Source organism: Babesia microti, chromosome II (assembly GCF_000691945.2).
Source record: "Babesia microti strain RI chromosome II, complete genome".
NCBI classification, from domain to species: domain Eukaryota; phylum Apicomplexa; class Aconoidasida; order Piroplasmida; family Babesiidae; genus Babesia; species Babesia microti.
This window is the reverse complement of record NC_027206.1, coordinates 822,123-834,239: the sequence shown is the minus strand read 5'-3', so window position 1 is coordinate 834,239 and position 12,117 is coordinate 822,123. Positions and strand designations below refer to the sequence as shown.

At 35.4% G+C, this 12,117-nt stretch overlaps 9 protein-coding genes across 9 annotated transcripts; 4 read left to right on the top strand and 5 right to left on the bottom strand.

Annotated features, from left to right (window-relative positions):
* Positions 142-581, bottom strand: BMR1_02g02335 (hypothetical protein; the record flags this gene model as incomplete). Its single annotated transcript, XM_021481558.1, has 3 exons — positions 142-157; positions 178-224; positions 357-581. The coding sequence occupies 3 exons, from the start codon at positions 579-581 to the stop codon at positions 142-144; spliced, it is 288 nt and encodes a 95-aa protein (XP_021338187.1).
* A 38-nt stretch (positions 582-619) lies between these two features.
* Positions 620-1,026, bottom strand: BMR1_02g02330 (DNA/RNA-binding protein Alba 3 (ALBA3); the record flags this gene model as incomplete). Its single annotated transcript, XM_012792779.1, has 2 exons — positions 620-735; positions 756-1,026. The coding sequence occupies 2 exons, from the start codon at positions 1,024-1,026 to the stop codon at positions 620-622; spliced, it is 387 nt and encodes a 128-aa protein (XP_012648233.1).
* A 1,094-nt stretch (positions 1,027-2,120) lies between these two features.
* On the top strand, positions 2,121-2,387 carry BMR1_02g02326 (hypothetical protein; the record flags this gene model as incomplete). The annotated part of the gene is made up of 1 exon (XM_021481557.1): positions 2,121-2,387. The coding sequence occupies one exon, from the start codon at positions 2,121-2,123 to the stop codon at positions 2,385-2,387; it is 267 nt and encodes an 88-aa protein (XP_021338186.1).
* On the bottom strand, positions 3,177-3,827 carry BMR1_02g02325 (hypothetical protein; the record flags this gene model as incomplete). The annotated part of the gene is made up of 6 exons (XM_021481556.1): positions 3,177-3,260; positions 3,281-3,307; positions 3,328-3,371; positions 3,392-3,443; positions 3,464-3,540; positions 3,590-3,827. The coding sequence occupies 6 exons, from the start codon at positions 3,825-3,827 to the stop codon at positions 3,177-3,179; spliced, it is 522 nt and encodes a 173-aa protein (XP_021338185.1).
* Positions 3,828-3,929: 102 nt separating this feature from the next.
* On the bottom strand, positions 3,930-5,578 carry BMR1_02g02320 (hypothetical protein; the record flags this gene model as incomplete). The annotated part of the gene is made up of 2 exons (XM_012792777.1): positions 3,930-4,799; positions 4,820-5,578. The coding sequence occupies 2 exons, from the start codon at positions 5,576-5,578 to the stop codon at positions 3,930-3,932; spliced, it is 1,629 nt and encodes a 542-aa protein (XP_012648231.1).
* Positions 5,789-8,043, top strand: BMR1_02g02315 (cysteinyl-tRNA synthetase; the record flags this gene model as incomplete). The annotated part of the gene is made up of 9 exons (XM_021481555.1): positions 5,789-6,034; positions 6,056-6,244; positions 6,330-6,586; positions 6,609-6,736; positions 6,807-7,089; positions 7,110-7,494; positions 7,515-7,598; positions 7,621-7,983; positions 8,005-8,043. The coding sequence occupies 9 exons, from the start codon at positions 5,789-5,791 to the stop codon at positions 8,041-8,043; spliced, it is 1,974 nt and encodes a 657-aa protein (XP_021338184.1).
* Positions 8,240-9,208, top strand: BMR1_02g02310 (UDP-GlcNAc:polypeptide alpha-N-acetylglucosaminyltransferase; the record flags this gene model as incomplete). Its single annotated transcript, XM_012792775.1, has 2 exons — positions 8,240-8,677; positions 8,699-9,208. The coding sequence occupies 2 exons, from the start codon at positions 8,240-8,242 to the stop codon at positions 9,206-9,208; spliced, it is 948 nt and encodes a 315-aa protein (XP_012648229.1).
* Positions 9,694-10,741, bottom strand: BMR1_02g02305 (FAD synthetase; the record flags this gene model as incomplete). Its single annotated transcript, XM_012792774.2, has 2 exons — positions 9,694-10,052; positions 10,075-10,741. 2 exons carry the CDS (start codon positions 10,739-10,741, stop codon positions 9,694-9,696), a joined length of 1,026 nt encoding a protein of 341 aa, XP_012648228.2.
* On the top strand, positions 10,753-11,971 carry BMR1_02g02300 (DNA-directed RNA polymerase II subunit C; the record flags this gene model as incomplete). The annotated part of the gene is made up of 2 exons (XM_012792773.1): positions 10,753-11,529; positions 11,774-11,971. 2 exons carry the CDS (start codon positions 10,753-10,755, stop codon positions 11,969-11,971), a joined length of 975 nt encoding a protein of 324 aa, XP_012648227.1.

The following is a 12,117-nucleotide window of genomic DNA, read 5'->3' as shown; positions in this document are numbered from 1 at the left end:
CACTAACTATTTGCCTAGAAATAATTAATATTCCATTTAATGCTAAATTATAATTGTTGTAGTAATTTAGCTGATAAATTTTCGCTATTCAAATCACTCATAACTGCTTACAAAGCTTAACGGCTGTTGAGTAGCTGTTGGTTAGAGTTCTTTGCGCCTAAATGACGATAGTCATACTCAATGTTTGTGGTCCTATTTTGCATGTACAAAGTTGGGTCGCGTGTCTAAATTAATCATTCATATCCTAGTCATAACAATATACAATGTATAACGATGCGTCTATTAGTGTATAGTAGTTGTGTAACTCTAACACTAGTTACTGGTGTTAAGGTCATAAATTACGTATAAATACATACCTTGGTTGAGCTAATGAAGGCAAAAATAGTAATGATAAAGGTAGCGATGACGAAGATGGAGATCCAGAGCGCAATTTGGTACCCAAAAGGGTTGCCCGCATGCTCACTAGCTATATCCTCAAGATTATCATCTACCTTATAGGAGGAATCATAAGCATATACTACGCACAAGATGTGTGAAAAGTGGCCAAAAACTAAAATAGATAGAACTAAGAATGAACGCATAATAGCGAGTACGAGTTCCCCACCGTGTGGTGTCGTAACTAGGCAGTTTCAGCTACGTAATCGGGATTTCTCTTAAGAACTATGCTAATTTTGGGAATTGATCTGTGTAGTTTCTCATCCCAGTGGCACGAAGTTTCAATTTTTGATATACTGGCTAAATTACAGCTATTTTACCACAATTCTCCTTGTCCATGATTGTCGCGGACGCAATGGCATTTTTAGCCGCCGTACCTAGGCCGGATATAATTATTTGATTCTTTCCAGGTTCATTTTTCGATCCTACTAGCAGTTTTTGGCCGAATTTGGCATAGAAGTACGGGTTTCTTAAAAACGATACTTGTACCACCGTTGTCGCACAGTCTTCTTGGGAATTTTCCGCATTTTGGCCATCTTTCTTCTTTTTTGCTCCCGCTAGAGGTGTTTTATTCATTTTCATTCTAGACATTTTGTACGGTGTGGGGTCCCAATTGTCACACGCGATTAGTTAATCGCCCAGTCATTATTATATTGATCTCTACTCAATCCAACACATTGACCATTTAATGCACCTATGTCCTTATACATTCACACTGTACCTTGTTTCATCTAAAATTTCCAATGTTATCTCTATATTCGTATTTCTTAGCTCGTGTTATTGCCATGCATGCTCTATTTTCTACTTATCAATAACCAATTGATATTTTATTTATTTACTAGTGTTTCATCTAAAACATATATGCTAGTGATTATTTACTTGTCAATGTGCAATGCTAGAGCAAATTCAGGGTTTGTTATGAATTAGGATACCTAGTTGTGGAAAGTGAATTTTATCGATTGAAATGTAAAAGTATAGTTTGAATGCAAAAAGCAAGGCATTTCAAAGTGAACGAGCAATATTTTACATTGATAATACGAAATTGGGCCTGGAAATATCCCGAAGTTTCATATATCAAAATGCAAGCTTCTGAACTTCTCATAGTTTCGGCATTACTTGTCCACCCTAATCAGCAGACATTCAATCGTTCTCAAACAAATCAACTCTACAGTCAAATACTAAGGCGTTAAAACGCTATATTCAGTAAGGAACCTAAATGATCATTACTTCGTCCATACACCATTACCTCCGAATTGACTTCATTGGAATTTTAATTGATTAATTTAAGATACATCTATCATAGGTTCAAATCAACATCTCTGCCTTCATAATGCTCTCCGTGAATTAGTCAAAGTATTTTAGGTACTTCAGCGTTAAATTAAGAAATAAACGCCAACAAAATACATTTGATGGCACAATAAATTGATGCTTCAAGGGCACAATTGTAAATGATCCTTCACATTCAACTATGGATACCATATAATGGTTTGTATGCAATTAAAAATGTTACATTAATTAGATTAAATTATATTGTTGACAAACAAGTGTGCATAAAGACTCGCTGAATTAGGGAACGGACTTGTAGAATTTGCCTAGACATAATATATAATGTGTGATCATTTGTAAAAAGGCTATTTTTATCTACCAGATTGGGCAATTTAACGTTTCTTTGATGCATCATTCCAATGTCTTTAGTCACATCTCGTCGGTATCATACATATTGCCGTACAAATACTATGGCGTTAAGCATTGATCCATATATGCACACATTAACGCAATTTATTGTGCATTTCAATCAACATATGGTACAATACTTGACAGATTCTGTATCCAGATCCCTACCCATATACTACATTAAATACTATCTAATATTAGGTATAATTGCCCAAAATTTCCATGCTGTACTATTGAATATGGCTACATGGCAAAATTGGTGTACATATATTTATTAGGTGCGACATCTATTAAGATGCGAGTCCCAGATTAATCCACCAATCCACAAAATATGGTGAAATTTCAACCAATTGAACCATATAAATGCTAGTGATTGTTCATTTATAAATTTCAAAGTGCGCTGCCATTTGGATATGTTAATGGATGTAGATCTATGACAAAGTTTTCCTCAAAATCTATTCAATATCGGATAAACAGTAATATACAAATTAAAAATCAGCATTATTAACCCTATCAGTATACCATTGTTGAATTTTTGTATATTAATTTGTACCAATCACTGAATAAAAAATCCACAGCCCTTGCAATTTTATACTAGTGTTTTGTGAAAAATCCTATCGACTAAAGTCATGAAAGAATTCCCCTTGATGATATAATAACTTATATTGTTAAAAATAGATATGTTGATAACTCAAAAACCAACTTAATTTTGTCGAATAACTCGCCCTTGTAATTTGTCCATCTCATACATACGATTTTCAGATAATGTAATAATTTGTGTCAATTTGATCCATATGGTTAAATATATTACCGTTAAATTCAAACTACATTTAAACTAGGATGTTTTTAATAGGTCAAATATTAATGATTTTGCAAGTTTTTATTTTTAGACAAATGCGCAAATAAGTAAATACTCAACTGTTTGGTTATACTAATTAATGTTGGGAGTAAAATTAAGCAAATGTAGTCAAAAAGAGTGATCGAACAAATAATCTAAGAATAATGTAACTCGTATTATTATAGCGCAGGTATGAGATTATTTGGCTCAATGTATTTTATATTGTTTGTTATGATTGAGATTGATTGAGCAGTTCAAGCTGGCCTTTGTCTGCTTTATAGAACGCTAGTCTCGATTCTGCATCTTTCAATTGCTAAATAATCGTAAGTTTACTTTGTAAAGCGAGGCTAGTCTTGAGTTCTAAGTGAATTATATCCTACCGCATCACTCATTGCCAATTTTTCCTGCATAACAACGTTTGATTCTGAGTGTGTGATCACTAACCATTTTTGCTACTTTCCATTTTCTTGTACAAGCGAGCATAATCAATTATGGACTATATGAATGTACGCTTACGATTGGGGAAATTATGATTAGTGGAGTTTTTGTGCCAGTGTAGCTTGTACCGCCGGTGTCAATGGCAATTTCATCGCCTAAATTATAAAATGGCAACTACTGGGTATTTAAATTGTAATCATTTACCTATTGACACACGGATCTTTCCCAAATTATCACTACTCTCTTCTTTATCGGTAGAATTGGTAGTTTTAGCGCCATCATTGCTATCAATTTGTGAAAAGTTGTCATTTTTATCTAAACTAGAATCACTTTCAGCATCTACATCATCACCTTTGTCAAAATCATCTTTTTTTAGCGCTGTTAGGTGCGCATATGAAAGATGGATTGCTAGTGATAGCAGCAAATATACACGGGGGCGCATCAAATCACAAGCACGACACACTAAGTCTAACTTATTTAATTATCGTAAAAATAACTATGCTACATGTCAAAATGGTTATATTTATACAATTAAGTACAAAAATTATATTAATACAACATCACTATTGATAACTTTATTTATAAAGCCAATCCTTTCATCATCATTGGTAATTCTGCTCCATTTCCAATAAGGTATAAGCGCCACTTTATATTTTTTACCCAACTCTAGTAGTGAATTCCGTACGTTTTGCCTAATAATTGTATTTGGCAGCTCAAATTCAGGATTGAAGCCGCCAATTCCATTTATATAATGTATTGGAGATAATGGTACAAAACACACATTACCAACTAGCAACAATTCTCTTTTTCCAAAGATTAAACTTTGTGTTTCAGCAATTTTCTGGAGTGTTAATTTTAGATCTGGAAAAATTAATGGGGAATTGAATCTATTGACTTCACATGCGTTAAATGGATACTCTTTGTGAAATATCACACAATTTGACGCGATACTATGCAAAACGTTTAGTTTTTTAAGAGATAAACCTTGCAAAATTCCTGCATTTTGGCATGTATTGCCAAAATCATCAACAATTGTATCATAATTACATAACCATACATAAGGTACGATAGTTTTGATCCACTCGACAATCTCATTATCATCATTTGATAATGTTGATTTATCCAGTATCTTAAGAATCTTATTAAACAACTCACACAAATTACCACTAGGGTAAATATTGGCAAATATGCCAATACATTCCAGTAAATGCACCAAAATTTTTGCGTCATTGCAACTTTCACAACAGTTTTTGTAAATATCAGTAAATATTTGATAGAAGTTGGTATAGTTGTTTCTAAAGAATGTAACATATGCACTGGCTCCGCTAGTGTTAATGACGTTTAATGATAGGCTGATAAGTACCACCATTTTGCCTACAAAATCAACGTTATTTAACGATTCTATTATTTGATTCTGAGTGAGTTAAAACCTACTTTTAGGTGTCTTATATCAAATTTGTATACTGCTGATGCGAATAATAGATGTGGGATCAACATTTCCGGGACATCTTCAAATTTTAAACTGAGCGCCACAGGCGTTTGCAGTTGATTTGTTGAGTAGAGATATAATGTTTTAATAATTTGTTCGTTAGAAAGTTTTGATGCAGATGATGAGATTTTGGCACTAACATTACTTAACAAACTGGCAATATCACAATCAATACAGCAAAATAGTATTGATATAAGATCGCTTGTAGGAAAAATACTGTGAGATTTTGACAGGTGATTTATTATCTCATCGTAAAACTCTGACTCAATACGCAAAGATTTTAAACTTTTAACAACCGTAACAATTTCTCCAGGTGTAGATTGGGCCAACCTAGATAGGAATGCAATAGTAAGAGCTTGTGATAGAGATTGGTCTAGAATTCCCACCTTCGCTGCAATATCGGCTATCAAAGCCAAGTCACTAGTACACATAGTAAGAATATGCGATTCAATTTTGTTGTATGTTACTGTAAGTAGGTCTCTGAAATGATCAGGGGTAAATCTCTCCGATACTTTAGATATAGCCTTAAGAACTCGCAAGGAATCCTTCGAATCCATGAGTTGTGCTGTGTCTAACATGCAAATTTTGAAGTTATCCCAAATTTTGAAATTGTCAAAGCTAGCCATTGCTGCTTGTTCCGCGTAGTAGCCCAGCATTTTGGCTGTAACCCTAACGCCTCCCTTAGCTCCAAAAGCCAATCTCATGGTGCGGGTTTGGCACAAGCTAACAAATCACTCTTAGCTATCCTACATGGCACAAGTTGCCGCCCGTGTATTTTGATTCTAAACAAAAAATAATAGTTAAAAATTTAATTCCGGTCTACCAACAGATGATAACAAGGATATAGAGTGGAAGGGTCCCAAGAAACACAAAGTGATTTTTATACTGTTAAATTGTTCAAAGTCAACATTTTAATGTCCTTATGGACACTATTTACCCTATACAATTATAGGATAGCAGCCTTAGTCAAAAGGCCATTTTTTATCATTCATTTTCCCACTCATTCTGCCACTGAACACAATAAAAGAAGATTCAAAATGACACAAAGTGCCAACAGTGACATATTTGATTGGTCTCAGCCATCTACTGACGGTAAACATTTGACAGGTCTGGTCATTAACAATTCGTTTACAAAGTCCAAAGTACCTTTCGTACCAGAGGTAGGTATGTTGTATATTTAGAAAGGGAATTTGGTGAAATGGTATTCATGTGGTCCTACAGTATACGACCACGCCCATTTGGGTCATGCTAGAACTTATGTTACAGGCGATATTATCAGGAGAATTCTCGAACATTTGGGCTATAGGGTGAACTTTATTATGAATATAACAGATGTTGATGATAAGATTATCTCGCGCAGTTCAGAACTTGTAAGTATATTATTTTAGTAAACATATATAAGTACTTACTACAAATGCCAATAACACTATATGTTGTGAAGATGAAGTGATTTAGGGTGTAGATTTTAGTGATTTTGCCAAAAAATGGGAGATGGATTTCTGGAATGATATGCAAATACTGGGCGTTAGACAGCCAAATTGCATAACCAGAGTTTCAGAATTTATTCCAGATATAATAAGATTCATAGAAAAAATTATCGAACGGGGCTATGCATATCAAAGCAAAGGCAGCGTGTATTTCGACATCACATCATTTTCTAGTAAACATAATTATGCTAGAATGGAACATTCATCGGTGCAAATTAAGGAAATGTATATAATAATTAATATTTAGGACATTGGAAGGAGAAGAATCATTTGGGGAAGTTTTTGAAAAAAAAAACCCCATAGATTTTGCTTTGTGGAAACAAGCAAAGGAAGGGGAACCTTTTTGGGATTCTCCTTGGGGAAAAGGGAGGCCAGGTTAGTACTCATTATTATATACAAACCAACTCCAATTTACTTTTAAAAAATTTCAATATAACTGACATAGGCTGGCACATAGAATGCAGTGTAATGGCAAGCCACTTGCTTGGTGACAAAATTGACATACATTCTGGTGGAATTGACTTGCGCTTCCCGCATCACGATAATGAAGTGGCCCAGAGTGAGGCTTATTTTGACAAATATCCTTGGATAAACTACTTTTTGCATTTTGGCCACTTGCATATTCAGGGAAGCAAAATGTCAAAGTCACTCAAAAATTTTATCACTATTAAAGAATTCCTTAATATCTATACCCCTAGGCAAATGAGATTGCTATTCCTAATGTGCAAGTACGAGACATTTTATTTAGGTGGGATTCGGCGATGAATTATACAAAAGGTCCCGATGGAATGCAACATATTCTGGCTTTGGACTCAAATTTTTCCAACTTTTTCCCCTTGCTCAAATCTATACTCAAACGTACGGCCCACACTAATGGAACCTATCAATCAGCTGTGATGAATCAAGGCAATAGAGAACGATGGGATGAAGCGGATATGGAGTTAAACAAAGAACACATCACTGCAATAGATGCTGTAGAAGCTGCGCTTAGGGACAATTTTGACACTCCAAATGTTATACACTCATTGCAGCGTCTAATAAGTGTTACAAATTCATACATAACAACCAACTATGCAAAACATAAGAAACCCATACTTAGCGAAATTTTGTACACTGTTACAAGGTACCTACAGGTAATAGCTGATTAACTTAGATGCTAGGATTGGAATATAATACCCAAGCCGTAGATAAGGACACTGAGGGGTTGATTGACCGGATCATCAACTTTAGGGCAAAGGTATACCAAGCACTAAATACAGATTAGACACGCGGCTAAAGTTGGGTTAAAAGGCGACAGCTTAATTGCTTGCAGGGAAATATTGTCGTTGTGCGATGATCTTAGGGATGTAGACATGCCTTCAATTGGATTTATAATGGAAGATCTTCCTGATGGCACTGGTTTAATTAAGAAAATAGAATACAATACGTCAAATGATACGGAGAAAAATAGTACGCTTGACCAATTTAACAAACTTAGTATAAACAAAGACAGCATTGAACCAAAAGACTACTTTCGAATGCTATACCCTGGAAAGTTTGGGAGTTTTGATGAATCTCATATACCAGTGACATATTCTAGCGGCGAAAAAGTATCAAAAAGTGAGCGTAAGTCGTTGGAAAAGGTGAGGACAGTGTTAATTCAGTTGATGGCCAAACATCTTAAAAAATATGGGATGCATTAACCTTTTAGCACGGAATTAATTTGAGTAAATAATTAGATTAGAAACCTTTATTTTTTTACGAAATATGTGTTATTTTGAAAAAATTTATTTTTGTAAAGTTACGAATTCTAAGGTATAAGCATAGGTTGACAACTGGGGCGTATTGTCGATATATACACTTATGTAAATTATTGTGATTTTAATTGAAAGGTACAAGATGGCTGAAAGGAAAGTATTAAACAAATATATTCCACCGGATTACGATCCGGACTTGATGATGAGGAACAGGGAACTACTGCGCAAACACGGTTATATGTCTGACACCAAGACTTCAATTAGGAAGGATGTATTGGATCTGAACCCAAAACTGATGAACATAAGAATGATGTTTCCTTTCACCTTTCGCTGCTCCTCCTGTAAAGACTTCACGTACGTGGGCACCAAATTCAATTCAAGAGCCGAAAAATTGTACGAAGAGACATATTTGGGTATTGTTAAGTGGAGATTTTACGCCAAATGCCCGACATGTAAAGCCCCTATTGTATTCAAAACCGATCCTAAACATGGAGACTATACCCTCGAGTCAGGTGGGATTCGCACTTATGATCCCAATAGGGATGCCATTTTGGCTGCTGGAGAACTCAAGAAAACAGAGGTAAACTGCTAAAGCATTTAGGAAGAGGAGCAGCAGGAGGAGGAAGATAAGATTATGCACAAGGCAAATATCGCATTGAAGGAATATCAGGATTATGAGAGACTTGCTGAACTTAAACGCGTAGCTGGGAGGGCCCAGGATAGAGAAGTGGCGGCTGCAAAGGCCCTGTTCGACATACAAACAAAAGATGAAAATGAACCTTCATTGGAGATAATTAATCAATTCAAAGAGGAACAGGAAAACATGCTAAGGAAGATTCTAAATGTAGAACCAGGCGATTCTGTTGAAAATAGCGACAAGGAATCCCCGACTAATACTAATGAAAAAATCTCTCAGCCCCAAAATACCGCCGATAAATCAGATATTCATGAGGATAATGTTGACTTTGAGCACATAAAAAATGAACCATTTTTATTGGGATCATCGCTGAAGAAGCAGTCTGGAGAAACCGCCCTAAATTCAAATTTGGCTGTATCTATAAAGAAGAAACAAAAGATCATCAATCCATTTGCCGGTTATGATAGTGACTAAATTCTTTTTATCGCAGACAGATGGTTTAATTGACTATTTATCAATTGTATTATAGCTATGGATGATTAGTCAATAATACATAAAAGTAGAATAAATAATTATACAAGTATACCAGTTTACTTGTGGTGAATTTTTATCTTTTTACAATTCAAACACACAACTCAGACTAATTGGCTAACTTGATAAAATCCATACTTATGCAAAATCAACAACTAAAATTACAATTTTAATGCGTTATTAAAATACCATCCGGGTATTTATCTATTGGAATTAATACCAAAATTACAAAAAGTCGATAACAATTAACCAGTATTAAACTATCAAAAATAAACAATAAATGAAGCACATACACTCATTTTAAATCCTCCATATACTTAAAATTCCATTAATCAATAATTTAAAATCAACTCATACTCTACATGTCATTCTACTAACATTCAATGATTCCAAAGCCGCGGATCTTTAAATAAATATAAAACATAACACTAGTTATTAGTGCTATTTAATGGGGAATTAACTACGTTCTGAACGATTTGTTCATCTTTAGCAATAGCCCTCCCCCTTCCAGCCCTCTCACTATCCCAGTTGACGAGATAGTAGGCAGGCTTGTAATTTGGCCCATCCTTCAATTCTTCATTTGGAAGGGTGCTATTTTTACCTCCAATACTAGTATACCCTTGGTCGTAAAGTGAGCAGTAGGGTATTTTAAAGTGTAATATGAAGCACCAAATGGCGCCATATGACCATTCTCTCAAGATGTTAACTAGTAAAAATGACGATTCCTCTAGATCCGAATATTGTAGACATTCCAAACCACATTTTCCAGGATCGGTTTTCCTAGATCCTAAATTACACAATCTTCCTACCCATAATAAAAGCGATATTATTCCTCGTATTAAACTCGGCTTTTATTCCTTCCTTCCAGCAACAATTGACCGTCTTGAGGTCGAAACAGTAGCATTTAGCTATCTTGTCGACAAAATCATTGAGTTCCTGGAACCCATCAGATTCATTGAAGAAGATCATCTTAGGATTAGGGAACTCATCTTGTCCTCTCTCACTAAAGTACTCATAATAAGCACATAAGTACAGTTGCATGGCAACTGTGGAATCCTTTCCACCGTTAAAACTAATGTACACATTCTCTGGCCCAAGTAGGCGAATTGTATTCTTGGCTTCATAGATTGATTTTAGTGCTAATGGGGATAGGTGACGAGCTAGATTAGAATAATTATCTAAATTACGTATTCCAAAATCTTGTTGGGAAGGGATATCTTGCATCAAGTTTAAAATTGGCGTAGCTGCAGAATTTTTCAAATTAAGAACTTTCTGCGCCATTCTATATAGTACAATATTACAACATGTTAAACAACGGAAAGAGCTTTGCGTGGCAAATTCGGTAAATTCAGTGGCATTAATATCCAATTCGCCTAGTATAGCATGCACCTTGCACATCTCTTTATTTTCCCTTTTAAACTCCTTTAGAGCCCTCAAAATGTCATTGCTATTCTTTAACCCAGACAGCCTCATCATGAGTCGTTGGTATGAAGTGGGGGAGAGGCTCAGCAAAACCTTTTATTGACATCACACAGCTGACTGTGGATACAATCAAATTCACCCTCCACAATTCAGATGTGACTCTAGCCAATGCTCTGCGACGTATTATGCTTTCTGAGATCCCATGTTTGGCTATAGAGATAGTTACAGTACTTGAAAATGACACTCCCTTGCACGATGAATACATAGCGCATAGGTTAGGACTTTTGCCCATAGATTCCACCAGAATATCTGAATTTGAATACCGGGACAAGTGCTCGTGCAGTGACAAGTGTTCAAAATGCACTGTGGATTATAATCTACAGGTCACATGCACCGAACCTTTCCGAACTGTGACCCATTTGGATATAATCCCGGACGAATACGACACTCCTTTGCCTCTGCCACGTAGCGGAGACGGAATACCTATTGTAAAAATTAGAAGAGACCAAAGCATTCACTTGAAGCTCACGGCAACCAAGGGAATAGGCAAGCTACATGCCAAATGGGTAGTTGCAAACGTAGCCTACCAAATTGAACCTCTATTCAAAATCAATTCGGAAATGATGGGAAGGACTACCCAGCAGGATCGAGCTACAATTGCTTCATCATGCCCCAGGGGAATTCTTGTGTCTGAAGATGATAACTACGGGGGCACAATAAGGGTGACTAATTCATTGGAATGCATATACTGTGATTCCTGTATTAACACATGCAAGGACCTCGGTTTTAAGGGTCTCATTCGCATTGAACCTGACGAGACCAAATTTCATTTCTCAGTGGAGGTAAGGCCCATTCAATGATATATTAATTATTTTCATTCTAAAATAAATATATGTAAACTAGCCATTCTGTACATTTGAAACTATTTAATACACACCCTTTTCAACAAAATCCTAGCTTTTAAAACACGCTTTATTGATTTACATAATTTTTTCGTAAAATAATCTTAAACTGATTTTTAATCAAATGATGTATGATTTGTAGTGAATGTTTAAAATCTTTAATTATTATTCTCGATTTATCCAGTCCACTGGAGCTATCGCACCTGAGAAGATTGTGGAAATGGCACTGGGGTTTTTGGAGGATAAAATAAAGCAGTTACATCAAAGTGTGACTGAAACACAGAGTAGGGTTTTGGGCGTCTCTTCAACAACAGCAATTGCATCCAATATTTGGAGAGGTAATGATCAGGCGCCGCCTAACTATGCTTTAGACCTCGACTAATCCATATAATAAGCACCACGTCCCCAAAGTAACACATTTTAATCATTAGTGTAATTATAATTCACGGTTATCTAGTCCACATACAAATTGCTGAATGTTTTCACAAAGCAATAACTTCTACCTATTGAAAAATAACTCTCTTCTCA